Genomic DNA, 18,727 nt, shown 5'->3' on the forward strand with positions numbered 1-18,727 from the left:
AAGATATGCAGGTAGAAGCAGGAATCCAAGCTAGTTAGTTGCTTGCCTGTCTGTTGGTTCCCTAAAGGACAGTGAGCCTCTAACTTCCCTATGCTGTACAATCTGATTCAACAGATTGGAAGCGGGAGAGGGGCAGGGGACAAGAACCTTTTTGTGCATCTCTAATAAGCACTCAAGTGATGCCAATGCTTCTTCTAAGGTAGCCAGCCACTAAGGCACATGGTGCTGTTAAGCCCCTAAAATCTGGCTATCCCAAATTTAATTGATCTGTAAGTACCAAGCACGTATCGACTTCCAAGACTTAGGAAAAAAAAAAAATCTTGATTCTATATGCAGATTTCATCTTGAAGTGCTAATATTTTGTACTAGATGGGTCACTGAGAAGTACTTCTGTTTTTAAAATCCCACATGTGACTGCACTACAGTTAAAAATAATGCCCCTTTTTGGTAGCTCGAAACCTTGTGATGTCTACACTACTAGAAATGATACTCATTAACCATTAAATCCACTTCCCAGTATCCCCACGCGCTCCACTTAGTCTATTACTTCCATCTCCTTTCCGGTTCCCACGCTTGGAGATCTTATGGCCTACTGGAAACCGATAAAAACGGTTCCCAGCTGCGGCCGCGTCTGCCCAGGCGGATGCGGCAATTCATCACCCGCAGCGCTGTCCCGGCTCCTCCTTCTCCTGCTCCAGCCACGACCTCCCCAAGATGGCGGGCGGCGATGGACAGTTTCCGCTTCCGGCGTGAGCGTCCAGGCCAAGGGGGGGTCAAGATGGCGGCGGCACTAGGGGTCCATGGCCAGTGCGAGCTGTCGCCTCGCTCAGGACGGTGCTGGCTTCTCAGCCTTTTGGCTTTGTTGAGCCTAGCGGCTCGAGGGGCCCTGGCCACCACGCACTGGGTCGTCACGGAGGACGGGAAGATCCAACAGCAGGTAGCGGCCAGGGGCACCCCTCTTTGCCCGCGCCCCGTGCGGGGATCCCCAGGGTCCGTGGGGCTCCGCGCGGCCCCGCCTCCGCCTCCTTCCCACTGTGTGGCCCGCGGCTTGCAGCGCTCAGACCCTCCGCCTCCGCCGCGCCGCGAGGAACTTCTCAGCTTTCCACCGTGGCGCCGCATGTGGGGGTCCGAGCCCAGGGGCTTGGCAGTGACATGTCCATCATTAGCTGTGCCTGTCCTGGGCCCACGCGCCTCCGCCCGTCCCTGGGGAAATAGAAAGCAGGTGGCAGCGCCGCGGAGTCCCGGGATGCTGACAGCCGGGGCAGCCCTAGCCAGGAAACCACTGAATGCGGCTTCCCGGTGTCCTTTCCCAGAGGGTGGCATTTGTTCCCGCTGTAGTGGTTTTAGCTTGGGCGGTATCCCGGGGTCATCAGGGGGCTCATTAAAGACAGCCCACTGTCTTCTCCCTCCGAAGGAATGCTTGGAGATGTCTCTGGTGGCGTTGTCTGCATCATTTCAGCTCTTTAAGTGTCTCATTTCCCGGTGTACTTTGCATTGCTTCTTTACCTACTTTCTGTGACCCAGCCCCGCAACCAGTAATGCGATTTACTGGAAAATTGTCCTCAGATGAGAGACCGCTTTTCTTACATAACTTTCTCGTGTCTGCATTTGCATTTATGCTGCTGATGCTTAAAGGGGGGGGGGAGAGAGAGAGATTAAAAAGTGAAGTATGTGCTCCATGCAGTGTAAGCGTACTGACTTGAACATTTTAAGCAATGTCATGTGAAATTACTGGTCCTTTAAGTTGACAGTGAGTGGTGATAGGAAACATATTGCAAGGTTTATTTTAAAGGTGAGACTTAGATTTACCATGTGATATTTTATAACGATCAGCGAATATAATTTTAAAAATTAACCGTCGTGTTTCCATTATTTACTCATTGTATCAATGTCTGACTCCATTAGAAAAGGGTTTTTTGTTGTTTTTGTTTTTTTTGGGTGTGTGTGTGTGTGTGTGTTTCTTAAAATTGTTTTCAGAAACTGTAGAAAATTCTTTTAGGCTTTCTTTTTGACAGAAGAGTGGAAATCCTGTATCCCTGCTTTTCATTTTCTGGTGGTGGTTTTTGTTCCTGAGGCCCCCACAGAGGGAGACATTGAATTAAGTCACTTACACTGCAATTTGGGGAGCCCTTCTCCTATTGTTGCTCTTTTGTTATATTGTTTCTGGCCATAGCTATTTATATTCTATGACATTGACTTCTTTCTGTTTTGGTACCCTGGCACTCAGCTCACAAAGTAGCCCATCTGAAAAGTGCAGACTGATGGAAGTGGATTACATATATGCCAGGATTGCAGTGAGAGAATAAAAATCAGGTGTGGTTTTGTTCTTTAACAAATTCCTTCATTTGCACATTGAATACATATGTTTTACTAGGGGAAAAGGGGGGTTATTAGTAACTTACCTCAGAGAAGTGTGAATCTTTTGATCTCTGCCAAGTATTCTCTGCAGTAAATAGCCTTAAAGTTAAGAACACAAGATTTCTTTCATGTCTTTTTTAATGATCCATTTCGTTGAATTTTCTGATTGTTATACATTAGTAGTTGTATTAAGTTCAGGCAGTCATAAATTTTATTCTACAAGAAATAAAGTTTCTGTCTACAATGTAACATCTAGGGGCTAGAGCAGGGAAGTTGGATTTGATGTGAGTTCAACTAACTGATAACTCAATTGGCTTTTCCTGGTAGTAACTGAGTCTGAACTCAGTTTAGATTGCAGTCAATGATCACATTTGGGTACACTTAAGGAACTGATAGGTACTATTAGAACATGGATTTGGGGACACTGGAGCTCTGGTTGTGCATTCAGAAACATAACTAAAAGGCAATCTGTCTACAGTATGCTAAGTGACATACCCAGCTCCTGCTGCTTGTTCTGGGTTATATTACCCAATTGAGAAGAAGTATGACTTCATGAAAATTGTTTAGTATTTGGAAGGGGCTAAGGGCAAAGCTGAAATAGAAAATCTTAGGAAAGTAGAGCTGCAAATGCCTGTCTGATCAAAATGGTCTGATGTCTAACCTTGCCCAAATTACATTTAATAGGTCATTATTTTTCACAGCAAATGTGGAGATGTTCGTATGAATTAAAAATCAGAATTGCCCAAAATGTGCATCTAAATAGAACATTTTCCATCATTGTAGTTAGTACAATGTAGCAAGCAGTCTTTAGCAGAAGTGCATATTCATTGGATTTTTATATCTCAAGCCTCAGCAGACCCTAAAGATAGGTACCCACCAGTTATAGACTGCAGTCTTGTGAATATGCAAGTTGGGTTGAAACGGGGTTGCAGTCAGGTTCTACATTCCTACAGGCAGCCTCTTCACAGTCAAAGGTGGGGCTACCACTGGCCGCAGCAATCATCTAGTTCTTGTCATGGCAAATCAGGTATTTCATCTTTCCATAATTCCTACCTCAGCTGTGAAGCCTACCTTCCTACCACTGAATTCCCAGAGTGTGGTCCAGGGAATCCTGGAGCTGGGATGTGGAATAGATACTCCAGTTGCAATGTTCCTTTTCCAATGTAGACAGAGGAAGGTTTAAAAGGCACTCCACTCAAATCCTAGCTTTTCCTCAACTTTCAGTATTGGCAAACCTCTTATCCTCCATTGTCCCCTATACCTGGAAACTAGCAAAACATCTAACTTGGTTTCATTTCCTGTTGCTGTGATAGAATGCCCTAACAAAAGCACCTTAAGGGAGAAAGGCTTTATTTGTCTCATAAATCAGCATTACAGTCCATCATAAGGGACCGGGAGAGGTCAGGACAGTAGGAACTTGAAGCAGCTGATTTGAAACAGCTCCTCACATCCACAGCCCAGAACAGAAAGAAGTTAGTTAATTTCTTTGTTTTCATGTTCAGCCCCCTTTCTTCTTTAATACAATCCAGGACCCAAACTCCAGAATGGTGCCAACCACAGTGGGTGGGTCTTCCCATCTCAGTGTAATCAAGACATTCCCCCAAGGACATGCCCACTGGCCAATCTAGTTGAGACAGCCTCTCATTGAAACTTTCTTCCCTGGTGGTACTAGATTATGTCGAGGTGACAAAACTAACCACACCATTTATCTCACTTTATTTAAGCAAGGGCCCTTATCTTGGGGTCAGTCTCTAGGGGCATGAAGGCCTATGCATACTGTTATCCAGCTAACAGGAGAATCTATTCAGGCCAAGGAAACACTACAGCATCCTTAGGCAAGTTGAAATGGAGCTTCATAGCTAAGTACAGTGGTATATGCCTGTAATCCCAGCACTTCGGATGTGGAGGCAAGAAGACCATCTACATAGCAAGTTCAAAGCCAGGCTGGGCTATGTGAAACCTTGTCTCAAAACACACCCCAGCACATGCAGCACCCATACAGGCAGGCACAGAAAGCAGAAAGGAAGGCTGCTGCTGTCAGCTCCTACATTCCTTTAGGCAGCTTCCTAATGGTCACAGCTGGGGCTGCTGCTGCTTGACTGCTGCTGAAGAATAAACTTCTAGGTGAGTAGTTTTGTTGTTTAATTTTGTTGTTCTTGCTTAACCGCTAATGCGGCAACTTTTCTTTTCCCTCCGGTCTCTCCCCTTCCCTGTCTTTTCCCCCTCCCTCCCTTCCCTCTTCTTGTTGTTTTCTGTTGTGTTGTTGTTTGTTTTTATCTGGTTTTGTTTTTTTGAGACAGGGTCCCGTGTAGTCTAGACTTGCCTCAAAGTTACTATGTAGCAGAGGCTGACCTTGAATTCCATATCCTTCTGCCTCAAGTGCTAAAAGTACAGAGGTTACAGGTGTGTACTATCACACGCAGCTGTTTCTCTTTTATGTTTTACTTATCAAAGTACCTGGCAATTCACTTGCATCAGAGATTAAATTGTTGGGGTTAGACTAGATCCTAACCACTGTATAGCATCTCAATTTCTTTGTTTTCTTTTCTCCTTTTTTTTTTTTCCTGTTTATTTTTTAGAAAGGGTCTCACATACCCCAGGCTGACTGGCAGCCCACTCTGTAGGGTGACCTTGAATGCCTGTTCCTCCTGCCTGCAAGAGTGGTGCTAAGCTGTGTGCCACCATGCCGGCTCTTTCATGTCATTTCTATGGGAAAAAATTCTAAGTTCCATGTCTTGAACTACCAGCTGCCAGATGAACCCTTGAAATGTTACTGGTTTGTTAGTGTGTGTCAGCTTATTGAATCAAGAAGTTCTTTTAGCACCTATGTACATTGCCTCTTGATAATTTCTTTCTTCAGAAATGGAATTCTAAATATTTAAGTGAGAAATTACCATTATTCTCTCTCCACTGTCTCTATAACATTATAGCATTTGTTTTCTTGACACTGTTTCCTTCTCCTCTGATGTTAGAAACATAAAGTTTTAAAATTGGTGGAAAACGATTTTTGTGGGGAGGGGATTCTTAAAGAGTATATGGTACAAACTAACTTAATTACCTTAGTCACACAACTGATGAGTAGTACTTTGCGATGGAAGTAATTCTAAGCATATTAATCTACAGTAGTAGCACGTGACTTGTACTACATTTGAAGCATGTAGTTTTCTTTTCCTAATGCTAACATGTGAAGGAATGGGAAGAAACAGAAGAGGAAAGATGGAAATAATGAAATCGAATCCAGACCTTTTTTTTTTTTTTTTTTTTTTTTTTTGAAGTCTCTCTGTAGCCCCAGCTGGCCTGGGACTCACTGTAGACCAGGCTGGCCCAGATCCCACAGAGATCCATCCACCTGACATTGCCCTCCAAGTGCTGGAACTAACAGCATGTGTCACCATACCCGGCATTACTTGATCACTTTGTCTGTGATCAGGCAAATAGTCAGGGAGTACAGATAACTTAAGCTCACAACACGTGAAGTTTGTGACAGTGCTGATGATCCCAAGCTTATCTCTCAGCAGAGCACACTTGATTAGTGACTTTGAGCCACTGTCGCCCCAAAGAAGAGACACCACATTGAACTGACAGAGGCTCAATCTCTATGGTGCTGCTCTTCAGTGGGTTAAAAGAGGAGGAGTGGTTTGATTTGGGTCTGACGTTCAGTAATTTGATTACTCTGAGAGAGTATCCTCATGGCACTGTGAGCAGGCAGCTTTGCTGTAGTACTTTTCAAAGAGGAAGTCATCTTTTGGCTATCGAACACGGCTTCCCTGTTTGCATTCTTAGACCAGAGAACTGTTGGGGGTTGTATGCCAACGTGGAGCTCACCTGCTAAACCTCTGCCTGTGCCCTGCATGGCGTCGATGTGACTGTCATTCAGTCCAGTTTCTTCCAGATACTGTCCATTATTTTTTTATTTTGTAGAGTTGTAAGAGGAACTTGGAAATACACAGAAGAAAATTACAACTTTAAATGATTTTGTCAGTTATTTATTGAGCTGATATTTATTGACTGCCTTTTTCTTTTTCCCTCAGCCTACTGTGCTTTGATAGATGTTTTCTTTTCCATTGGCTACAATGACATGATATTTTCATTTTCCTCTTTGAAGAGCAAATGAAGTTCAGCTCCTTCAAAGTCCCCATACCCTGTTCTCCACCTACCTTCTAGGTCAGTGGTTCTCAGACTTTACTTTGCACATAAATAATTTAGGGTTCTTGCTTAAGGTGCTGATTTCCAAGTCACTGAAAATGTAGTTGAATATGTTTCCAGTGAAACTTTAAAAAAAAATTTATGTGTATGAATGTTTTGCCTGCATGTTTGTAAGTGCATCTTTGCATGTAATGCCCATGGAAGCCAGAAGAGAAACCAGAGTTATGGACAGTTGTTAGCTACCTTGTGGGTACTGAGAACCGAACCTAGTTCCTCTGCAAGAGCAGCCAGTGCTCTTAACTGTGGAGCCATCTCTCCAGCCCTCGTATATATGTATACCACATGTGTGGTGTGCAGGTGCCTGCAGAGACCAGGAGCAGGCATTAGGTCCCCTGGAGCTAGAGTTACAGGTGGTTGTGAGCTGCCCAGTATGGGTGCTGAGAGCTGAACTCCAGTCCTCTGCAAGACCATTAAGCGCTCTTAACTGCTGAGCCTCTTGTGGAACATTTTTATCAGGTTTCCCAGGATCTGGTAATGCAGCTGGGCCACAGATTATTTCAAGAAACTCAACTTTGAACATTGCTGTTCCCTTAGCTTCTGTTGTAACTTTTCTTTCTGTTCTCTCTATACCTGGGTCAACTTCATCCTCTCATAGGGCTTCAGTTGGCCTCTATATGCTAAAACTTTTCTTTCTATGACTCGGATTGTCTTTTGTCTAGAAATATAGATTTAAAACTTCTAGAACATTGAATTCTAAAAGAATGTCTGTAGGTACCTCAAACTTAATATGACAAGTTAAAGTTCATTTTTACCTCCCTCCACCCCCCAGCCTGTGTCAGGCCCTATTTTCCCTAAGTTAAAGACACTACTTGCCATGCAGCACTTGTCCATGTCAGAAATCTAGTTGTTAATTCCTGCATTTTACTTCATCTTATTTCTTTCCATAGCCACAATTATTGCTCTAATTCAGGCCACTGAATTGTTGCTGCAGCTTCCTAACTGCTCTCCCTGCCTAGAGTGTTGTGCTCTTCCAGTCCATTCTTCACAGTGCAGTTGGAGTAATTTTTTTTAACTCCTGTGTTTAGAGAGAAGGCTAGGGAGATGGCTCAGTCATGCCAGCAGGAGGACCTGAGTTTGGACCCTAAGTTCTCACATAAAGCCTGGCCTCGCAGCGCACATCTGTAACCCCAGGGCTGGGAGGGTGGTGGTTTGTGTGTCAGACAGCCAGCTTCACCAGATCCCTGAGCTCCAAGTTCAGAGGGGACACCCTGTCTCAAAAAATAAGGTGGAGAATAATTAAGGAAGAGACCTGACGTCAACCTCTGTCCTCCACACACATATGCACATGCCTACATGTAAATATACCATACACACGAAAAATCTTTTAATTTTTAAGATTTTTTTTATTTTATGTGTTTGGGTGTTTTGCTTGCAAGTATGTTAAGTGCACTGTGTGCATACGTGCCTGGTGCCTTCAGAGGCTAGAAGAGGGCATTGGACTTCCCGGAACTGAAGTACAGGTAGTGGTTAGCTGCCATATGGGTGCTGGGAACTGAACCTGGATCCTCTGCAAGAGCAGCCATCTCTCCAGCCCAACCTTCGATGTTTTCATTTAACATTTCGAATTATAAACCAGGGCTGCTTCTAACCTGCAACTGCTGAACCCTACAGCTGACTCTTTGATATGTGGCCATGGAAAAATAGACACCTAACACTCTGAGAAGACTCGAAGTAGTAAAGTGAAGTCCCCTTAACTCTCTCCGTTCTCACCCTTCAGGGAACTGCCTTTAACAGCTTGGTTTCCTAGGATATAGCCAATTTTTTTACCATGGCTTTTGACATAGCCCTTCCTTCTCTCTAGCATTATCTCTGTTAATCCTTGAGTACCTCACCCTCAGTCCAGAATCACACACAGTCACCTGCACACACAGCTGTGCATACTTTTTGTAAGCACCCCCAAACATGCTATGTTCTTCCCTCTGATACACTAGTCTGGCTAACTTGGACTTCACAACTTCAATGTCTTTTCTCGGTGAAACTTATATGATGTTCAAATATAAATGAGACGTTCTTTCTCCATGCTTTCATAGCATGCTGACTTTCTGAAAGCATTTACTGTACCAAGCTAGGTCTGTGTACTTATCTAAATACTCTTCTGGACTACTGCATGCTCCATGAAGGGAGTGGGTACATCCATCTCTACAACTTGAACATCTCTCACACTGCCAAAGCACACAAGCTGCAACACATAACTATTGATTGGATAATATAAGCAAGTGTGGTAAGTGGCTTTTGCCTTCTAGACACTTACAACTGCCTGTATGAAACCTTCCAGTATTCACTAGTTTGATCATCATCTGGAGTCTTAGCCTAAAGGAGGCTTCAGACTTCTGGAAAATCTTGAAAGTTTTAAGTAACCCATCAGTGAATCAGCCCTTAGTCAAAAGAGGTGCAGGTGAGAACAACTGTCACCTCATATACCATGCTCTTGCCTGTCTATACTATAATTAGGTTATAGTGTTCAAGGGATAGCCCCCTCTCTGCCATCGACGTTGCATGTCAAGGTCAACTTTATTGCTCAGACATGTTGAAATGTAGAGAAACAATGAGAAAATAGAAAGATGAGCAAGAAAAGTAGAGAAGAATGTGAAAGGGCAGGCGATGCAGGTGGGCACCAGCAGCTGCTCTGCAGATGGTGTAGATTCAACTGTGGGTTCAGCAGTTGTTGCTGTAGAAGCTGTCCTAGTGGAAGTAAGCAGAAGGGATCCTGGTAGTGAGGATGGTGAGGGCTTGCCGGCAGGCCAGGTCAAGAGTTAGCACAACTTTGCACTCCAAATGTAGAGTACTGCCTGTGTCTCTGCCGTGCCACATGGTGGCAAAGGAAACCAAAGGAAGGTGCTCTGGGTGCGACTCTTTATAGCCCGAAGACCTTGAAAGAGTTACTTGCACACGTAGTCTCCCTTTCCTCCTGTTTTAAAGCCAGTCCAGTCAGCCCATCCTCCCTCCAGGGCTTTCCTCACTGCCAAATTGAGTTCTCAGTGATCTTAGCAACCCAAGTCCTTGAACCTTACTGAACTTACTGCCTGCCAGGCCATAGACTCCATTGTCTCTATAAACCCCTAGCCATGGCATCTCATTCTTTGCTGATTTCCTCTCCCTTGATGGCTCTTACAGGTTGGTGTCCTGCTCCCTTCCTCCATACACATGCTCTCCTGATGATCTTGTGCAGTCCCCTGGCTTAAAATGTCATCTGTATTCTGTGGTCCCAAATCTCAAATCTCATCTGAGGTCTTCACCTCTCTTTGAACTCTGTCTCCTGGACAGCTTCACTTAGAAGAGCATCCCAAGTACCATGTCAGCACCCCCGCAACTTGTTCTTCCATTCCAAAATAATATTGTTTTCCTTGACTTTTTATTTCAGACTTTCACTTCTAAAATGCTTCCAGTCCAGCCTTATCTTTCCACTTCAGTTCCACAGCTAACTCCGCCTCACTCCTGTTCCGATGCTGTAACTTCTTCAGTGGTCTTCTTATTTCCATTTTTGCCCCAGATTGTCTCTTCTCTCCAGAATCGACTAAAATGGTTTCTTTAAAACACAGGTGGCTATGCCACTCCCTTTCAGATAAGCAGAGAGCCCTAGAGCTCCTTCAGTGGTTTCCTATCACAGCTGAAGATGCAAATCTAGGTCCTGCTGTAGCCTACCAGGCCCTGAAAGATCTGAGACCTTGCCACCCCTCCAGCCTCAGATCCCACTTTCCCTCTTAGATGCTGGGCTGTTTCAGCTATAGCAGCCTTCAGGCTGTTTCTGCCTCTGGCCCTGACTTTCCTTCCTCAGCAGATGCCTTCCTGGCTCAGGCCCCTCTCTTCTTTCAGGTCTGTTCGTATGTCATCTCCTTCCTCACCACTCTGTCTCAACCCTCGTCTCCTACCAGCTCTCTTCTTCCTCTGCGCTGTTTCGTCATAGCGCTGACTTACTTCTGCCCAGTGTCATGATATGGATAGTCTACTTCCTGTCTCCACAACAGGTACTAACCTAGCTTCCTTTGATGAAGAAACCCCAGAACCTAAAGCAGTGCCCAGCACATGGTGCACACCCTGGAAAGAGTAAATAAATGAGAACGGAAATGTGTGTGTGCAGGCAGCTATTTACACCTGCAGTATTGCGTACATACTTCCGCACTGAAAGACCACCATGGTTTTAGTGGTCTGGAACAGGGACAGTGTGTCGGCTTGAAGGTGACAAGAGAACTCATTGACTCTCCCTCTTACAAGTAAGAAGCTTGGGAGCCTAAGCTTCTCTAAGAAATACAGTATCTCTGAACAAGAATTATAAAATTGTTCTAGGCACAATAGCAGTGCATGTTTCTTCCTGAAAGTTTCTCCTTGTATTTGCAAACACTTTTATAAATTTCTTTACTTTTTTTTTTTTTTTTGAGACAGAGTCTCCCTGTAGCCCCGGCTGGCCTGGAACTCACAGAGATCCATCTGCCTCTGCCTCCCAAGCACTGTGATTAAAGGCATGCACCACCAGACCCTTCTATGAATTTCTTTTTTACACCTAAAATTAGAACATTTTTGTCTGATAACTAACTTGCTAGCTTAAAATTAAGCCATATGTCCACATTAGAAGTAAGAAGGTACCACCTTGGTTAAGACTGACAGCATCCTGTTGTATGATTATTCTGTAATGCCTTCACCCAGTGCCCTCGTGGCAGGGTTTAGATTCTCTCTCCTAGTTTCTTTTTTTTAAAAAAAAATATTATTTTTTATTTTATTTTATGTGTATGTGTGTATTGCCTGCATGTAGGTAAGTGCACTCATGTCATGCAATGCCTGTGGAGTTCAGAAGAGGGTGTTAGATCCCCTGGGACTGGGATTATGGACAATTGTTAGCTGCCATGTGGGTGCTGGGATTCAGACCCAGGTCTTCTGCAAGAACAACCAGTGTTCTTAACCACTGAGCCATCTCTCCAGCCCCTCTACTAGTGTCTTACTGTCATAAGGTGTGCTGAGGTAGGTGAGCAGGACCATGTGTTTGCATCCATCTTTGAGTACGTACAAAGTGCATTCTTAGAAATGGAATTACCTGGTTTTAGAATGTATTATGTTTAATTTTCCTAGGTACTGGCAAATTATCATACTGAAGGATTGTGTCAGTGGCTTTTGAAAATGCCCAACAGTATTGGGGATGTGTAAAACCTTTGTTCATCATCTGATTCAGTGTTAGTCCATTCACTCCATCCGTTACCCTTAGCTAAACCACTCCATGGCCATCCAAAATGGGAACAAAAAGAGCCTTCTGTTTGGTTTTCTTGTCTTCATAGAAAAATTAAACCTTCATCATTAATGTGTATTTTACCCTTGTTGGGATTACAGTAAAAGAAATTAGTCATACTGATTTCTTCCCTCAAACAGTAGATTAATAATCAAGTTGAATTATTTCCAGTCCTCTCTTTTTTAGTGATTTCCAGCATAAAATAGCCAAGTAATTCCCAGGCCATTGAGTTTTCTATCACCTGAGTAATAATCAGGTTCAATATCTGGCACTGATCTTACTGTCTTTTTCAAATATCTGAGCAGCCAGGTATCTCACTAAGATTGGTATTATGTCTGGACTTAGTGATGCTTTTATTACTTTCTATTGCTGCTGTTTAAAAAAAAAAAAAGATGGCCACAAACTTAAGTGGCTTACAATAATCAACATTTATTATCCTGCAGTTATGTGGCTAGACATGGAACCCGTGCCCAGTGAGTCACGGTGAGACACAGCACTGAATACCTTTCTGGAGGCTCTGGAAGATCCCTGCCTGCTTTTTCTACTGCCGGGCAGCTGCCTGCATTCCTTGGCCCTGGGCCGCTTTCATCACATCTTCAAAACTAGTAATAGTGCATCCCCCCGACTGTCCTTTTTATGTCTTACCTCTCTGTGGCCTCCCTGTTCCACCTGAAAGGACTATAATTATTACACTGTATCCATCTGACATCCAAACTATGCTCTCTGTCTTAATTAGGACAGTCTGATTAGCAACCATTAACCTGGTTGACATCTTAACATAATATATAAATATGCCATTTACATAATATATTCACAAGTTTAGGGATTGAGGTGTGGAAGTCTGTTCGGTTATCATTCTGCCTGCTGTTTTGCCTGTAATCTAACCTCTTAGGATGTAGGGGCAGGGAGATCAGGAGTTCCGGGTCATCCTCAGCTGTGTAGGAATTTGAGGCTAGCCTGGGTTACATGAGACCCTGTCTCAAGGGAGGGCGGGAAGCAACAATAAAAAGCCCCAATTACATTGTTTCTCTATGTGTTTATGAAAATGCCCTGAAATGTACAGAGATAATGGGACTCTAGTCATCTGAGTCAATTTTATTTTCTTTCTTTGTAAAGTTGCAAATAGCCTGCTTATTTATAATATTATTTGTATCTTTCCCAGTGACAAATTAGAAAATGTAGACTGAAGGTTGGTTATTTGTTGCTTGTGTTAGAAATGATAATATCTTATTTACCAGTGGGGACAACATTAACTCTTTGACACAAATGTTCTCATCCGTGGGCTGCAGCATTGTAGACATTCACATCTAGATACTAGGCTCCAGTGGACTTAAGGTGCTTGTACTGTACAGGCCTAAGCATTTACAGCTGTGGCTAGGAAATGAGACAATGAGAAGATGAAATCAAATCAAGGATGAACTTCAGAAAGCAAAGATAGAGGCTGTAAAATCCATGTGATGGTCAGGATTCAGTAAACTTTGGCTTATTTAAATGTGTTTTTAATTTGATGGATTGATTTTCTTTAAGACTGAAACTGGTTTTTAATTTCTCATTAAAATACTGTGCAAATACTCTAGCAGCAAAAATTACAACAAAAAAAGTTATCTTTAACAAAAATGTCCTAAATCTTGACAGTTGATAACAATGTTGTTTTATTGATCTCATACAATTAAACACAAATAAACAAGATAATCAGCTAAAGCTTACTATCTAGAAATCTTGCTCTTGGAATATTCTATATAAATGGTCAGATTTAGAGTGGGGCAGGAGGAGGAAGGTTTTTTGTTTTGTTTTCTTAAGTACATATAAAGGGCTTACATGACACACCAGCAAAGAGACTGAAATGTGTCCCTATTATTATTGTATTCCCAAGGACTTGTAGAAACTCAACCATTGGACTTCCAACTATTTTGGAGAAAATTAACCAAAAACATACATTTGAAGTACGTTTCCTTTGACTTACAAATGTTCTTCATGGGCCTAGAGAGATGACTCGGTGGTAAAGAGCTCTTGCAGAGGATCCAGGTTCAGTTCCCAGCACCCATGGGGGCAGTGGGAGTTGTGGCCGCTAACAACCATCTGTAACTCCAGTTCCAAGGGATCCAACACCCTTTTCTGGCCTCTGTGGGCAGTGAACACACAGCTGTACTTCCATACATGCAGGAAAAACACTCATAAAATAAAAATCAGTCAATAAATTTTTTTTTTCCAAGAGAAATATTCCTTGGAAGATTGGGACTGCAATCCAGAGAGCTCATTCAAGAGGATATTCAGCACAGTATTGCCTTTAAAGGAAAGGAAGTAAAACTCTAAATTTTAATTAACTAGGTATGGTGGCACACACCTGTAATCCCAGTACTTGGGAGGCCGAGACAGGAAGATCATGAGTTCAAAGCTAGCCTGGGTGACCAAATAAAATTATTAACCACTGAAAATGATAAGGTCAGACTGAGGATACAGCTTAGCTGGTAGAATGCTTGCTTCCATCCCCCACAGTGCATAAACTGGGTAGGATGTCCCACACCTGTAAGCCCAGAACTTTCCAGGTCATCCTTGACTTGACAGAGGCCAGCCTGGGCTATTTTGACCCTGTGTCAAAAATAAGTAGGGGTTTTGGGGACATGGCTTCATTGGTAAAGTGTTTGCCCCCATGCATAAGGACCCAAGTTCCATCCCCCAGAACCCACATAAACAGAATCTGAGCACAGTGCTGGCACATACATATAATCCCAGCACTGGTGAGGCAGAGACTGAAGAATCCTTGGGGCTTGACAGCCAGCCAATCTCGGTGAATTGTTTAGCTCAAGATTCAGTGAGAGTCTCTGTCTCAAAAACTAAAATGAAGAGTGAATGAGGAATATACCTGACATCAAACCTCTGGCCTGTACAGGCACACCTGTACATATACAGGAGCACATTAATTAATTTGTTAATTAGTTAATTGAATGATGGAGTAATAGCTCAATCAATGAAGTCCTTACTGTGTAAGTATGAGGACCTGAGTTTAATCCCTAGTACCCACATAAAAAGCCAGGTGTAGGCACACATGCTTGTAATCCCATGTATGTGACATTATTTCTGGAGAAACATCTTCTCACACCAGATAGGGAACCAAGGACAGAAATAAGGATACCACCAAAATCCAACTTGGTGAACCAGTGAGTTTTGGGGAGGTTACTTACAGGAATATAGGTGAGGGGTTAGAGAAGCAGAAATGGCTCGAAGACAGCTGCATCATCAAAAGCCCTCCCCAACTGGGTGACAGCTCATGAGAGCAGGAAACCCTGAGCACACGGCATAGCTTGCAGGAAGTCCAACAGATTGGAGAATCATCTTTCCTAGTGTCTTCCAGGCTGCTCAGATGGTTTCTGTTCCTTGCAGGTGCTCAGCTGGTCTCTGCTTTGTCTGGGCAGCTCTGTTGATGGCCTTCTGGACAGCTCAGCTGGTCTGAGAGTGTCTCTCAGCAGTCCTCGAGATTATATATGCTTGGGGAGGGAGGAACTAGTGACCTGGTCAACTTCAGGGACTCCCTGAAGCTATTGAGTTGTTTACTTGAACTTAAGGAGCTTCCCTGAAGGATAGAATATTTCCTCTCCCTCTCTAAACGTCCTGTTGTTTGCCTCCCTTTAGAACTTCTTTCTGCAGCTTCCCTATAAGATGGAAGGTTTATCTCTGAGGAAATTGCTATGCAACATCCCAGCCTAGGTGGTGGAGACAGGAAGATCTCCCTGGCCAGCCTAGCCTAATTGCAAGTCCCCAGTTCTAGTGAAACACCTTGTCTCAAAAAACAAGGTAGCCAGTTGTGGCAGTGTGAACCTTTAATTCCAGCAGAGGCAGGAGAATCTCTGTGGTTGAGTCTTCTGTTTATAGATGGGAAAATAGCCCAGGCAAGGAAGGCAATTTGCTTCAAGTTGCACAACTAGCCATGGGCCATACAGTCAAGGACATACTTGTCTCTGGCCCCTGGTGGCTTAGCCACTTTACCTACTTTCTTAAGTAATCATCAGTGAATGATAATACCCCACAAGATGGAGATGAAACACCAAACAGTTGTGGCATCAAGATACCATCATCAAACAATCAGCAGTATAGTGACTGCCCAATATGTACCCCTAAACATAGTACACTCTGGGAGTAGAAAGAAGAAGACAGGTTACAATTTAAAAGTGCAATACATGGTGATGATGTTGTGGAAGGGTGTATAAAGTCTACTATGGGAGCTCAAGAGGAGGATGGTTTCACAAAAGAAATGTCAGTTGGTTCAATCATTTGGCCTCTGGGTAGCATAAAGATAGAAGTATGTGCCAGGTAGAGGAAGTAGCATGGGCAAGAGCAAAGTGTCTTAAAAGAGCTGCAAGTCAGGGCTGGAGAAATGGCTCCATGGTTAAGAGCACTTACTGCTCTTACAGAGGATCTGGGTTTGATTCCCAGCACCCACATGGAGAGCATGACACAGTGCACTTACACACATGCAGGCAATACACTCATACACATAAAAATAATAAAATTAAAGTAAAAAAATAAAAAAAAAACACACACACAAGGCAAGGGAAATATCTCTTTGAGTTGTTGTGTGAGGTAGTCAAAGAGACACCCTGAATAATATAAGCTATTGGCACAGCCCTTGATTGCCTCCTAGAACTTGAAGGTATGATAATGACAAAACCAGTTGACATGCCAGTTTAGATGGGAAGTTTTTCACAGGGTCTCACCTCAAGTGAAGAGCTACAGGCAATTGGTAGATGCTGAGGAAGGCAGAATCCGTTTTCTCTAGGGACTAAGGTCATTTAATTCCAAGTGAGCAGCCATAAACACATGTACACATGAGCACCACTAAATGAACTCAGAACTCCCTCTCATGTACACGTGTGTGTGTGTGTGTGTGTGTGTGTGTGTGTGTGTGTAAAAAGAAGAGGACAAAAATTGTGAAGTAGTGGGGGACATAGGAGAAGTTGGAGGGGGACTGGGAGGGGTAGATATAATGCAAAAGCAATACTCATGTATAAAATTATCCCAAAAAAATGATGTTTTAAAAAGAGCCAACAGAACGAGAAGATGCCCTAGCAGTGTTAGATTTAGGAGTACAGAAAAAAGAAGTAAAGTTTAGAAATAAGAGTCAGAGCCCGACCTGCAACAGGCAAGGAATGTACTCCCTCGATTCAGGAAGTCCAGCAAAGGGCTGATAAAAGCTGTTCCTCGAGGAATATTTATCTGCACCCTGAAGAGGGAGCATTCTGGTCTTATATAGGAACTCTGCTACATGCAGCTGCAAGGGTTAACTCTGTCTAGGGTCTGCTGTCCTTGAGGGTCTCTGAAGATTATTTGCTCAGGCAAGCAGGTGAGTTATCTATAGCACTAAAGGAGACAGGTGGGCTCTACAAACAGTCTCTCTCAGTCCAGGGAGTGATCAGTTGATAAGGCTTGAGCAAGGCCAGACTGCTGATTTAGGACCAGTTAACCACTCTAAGGAATTTATGTCTTTATGGCCTCCTCTAATGAAGCTTATGGCTCTCCTGAAATTCACATATTCTATCAAGCAGAGGTTTTTTAAAAATTAAGTAAAATGGGACAGTAGCGATGCCTCAGTGGTTAAGCACACTGACTGTTCTTGCTGAGGACCTAGGTTCAAATCCCAGAACTCACATAGTGGCTAGCAACTGTCTATAACTCCAGTTCCTTGGGATCCTCCTTGGGCATGACACGACACAGGTGATGCATGTAGGAACAACACTCATACACATAAAATAAATTACACCCCCCCAAGTGTTAGGTGAAAGCAGACCAGTGAGAACAGTGAAGTGGCTCAGTTTTTGCTGCCAAGCCTGAAAATTTGAGTTCAATCCCCAGGACCCACATGATAAAAGGAAAAGAACCTCTGACCTCCTCTCAAGGGTCATAAGCTTGTGCACATGCACGCACATGCACAAAACTAGTGAATAAATGAATATGTAATAAAAATTAGGCAAAGGCTCAAGAATAACATGAACACTTTCTGAATTATAAACATTTCATTGGAACGTTGGATAACTCAAGTGCTACAGGTATGGTTTGATCCAGTGTATAAAAGTATGACAAGGGTAGATTTTTCTCTGCTTCTTCAACCCCATTCTCTGACCTCCTATGGAAACAAGCTGACTAGTCCCCAAAGCTCAAACAGAAGCTCTGGATTAGAGTCTCTTTAGTACCATCTGAACTCACTTGGGAAATCCTATCTCAGAAATGACCACCATGACCAACAGAAAGGCATCCACTGACCAGGGCTTGCATGTGGGGAAGAAGAAGCTAGGCAGGTACTTGTTGCAAAGAAAGCGATTATGGGTACTCACTAGCAAACTCTATAAGTGTACACCAAGTGGGGCTATTTCAGGGTTTCTACAGGTAAAATGTTAGTGTCTTTGAAGGTTTCAGTGATTATGCTTTCCATAATATTGTCTTAAATTTAAATAACCTAAAGTTCTGAGTGAAAAATAAAAGTATTCTGGTTCAAGTTCCTGATATAAGAGCAAATTCTTTTCAGCAAATATGTCATACTAATATTTCATTCATTGGCTGTTAAAGGAAAGATTAGAGGGACAGGAGAGATGGCTCAGCAGTTAAGAGCACTGACTGCCCTTGCAGAGGACCCAAGTTTTGATTCCCAGCACCCACATGGTAGCTAACAACCATCTGTAACTCCAGTCCAGTGGATCCAACACCCTCTTCTGACCACCACAGACATTGTACAACATGGGTGCACTTGCATACATGCAGGCAATACATTCATACACATAAAATAAAAATAAAACATTAAAAAAAAGATGGGGCTGGAGAGATGGCTCAGTGGTTAAGAACACTGGTTGTTCTTGCAGAAGACCCGAGTTCGAATCCCAGCACCCACATGCAGCTAACAACTGTCCATAACTCCAGTTCCAGGGGATCCTACAGTCTCTTCTGTCCTCTGTGGGCATT

The 18,727-nt window shown here is 43.3% G+C and overlaps 1 protein-coding gene across 3 annotated transcripts in view; it reads left to right on the forward strand.

The window, feature by feature from the left end:
* The first annotated feature begins 711 nt into the window (after positions 1-711).
* The window catches only part of Ttc17 (tetratricopeptide repeat domain 17), a 144,154-nt gene continuing 126,138 nt past the window's right edge, over positions 712-18,727 (forward strand). For 2 of the 3 annotated variants that reach the window (XM_008848929.2, XM_008848930.3), the window contains exon 1: positions 741-937. In XM_008848929.2, coding sequence (XP_008847151.1) covers positions 779-937 — 159 coding nt within the window. In that variant the 5' untranslated portion in view covers positions 741-778. Of the gene's footprint in view, positions 938-18,727 lie in introns of all 3 variants that reach the window. The other variant, XM_008848928.2, reaches the window with a different exon arrangement.

Source organism: Nannospalax galili, unplaced genomic scaffold (genome assembly GCF_000622305.1).
Source record: "Nannospalax galili isolate Female #2095 unplaced genomic scaffold, S.galili_v1.0 scaffold784, whole genome shotgun sequence".
Lineage (NCBI taxonomy): Eukaryota > Metazoa > Chordata > Mammalia > Rodentia > Spalacidae > Nannospalax > Nannospalax galili.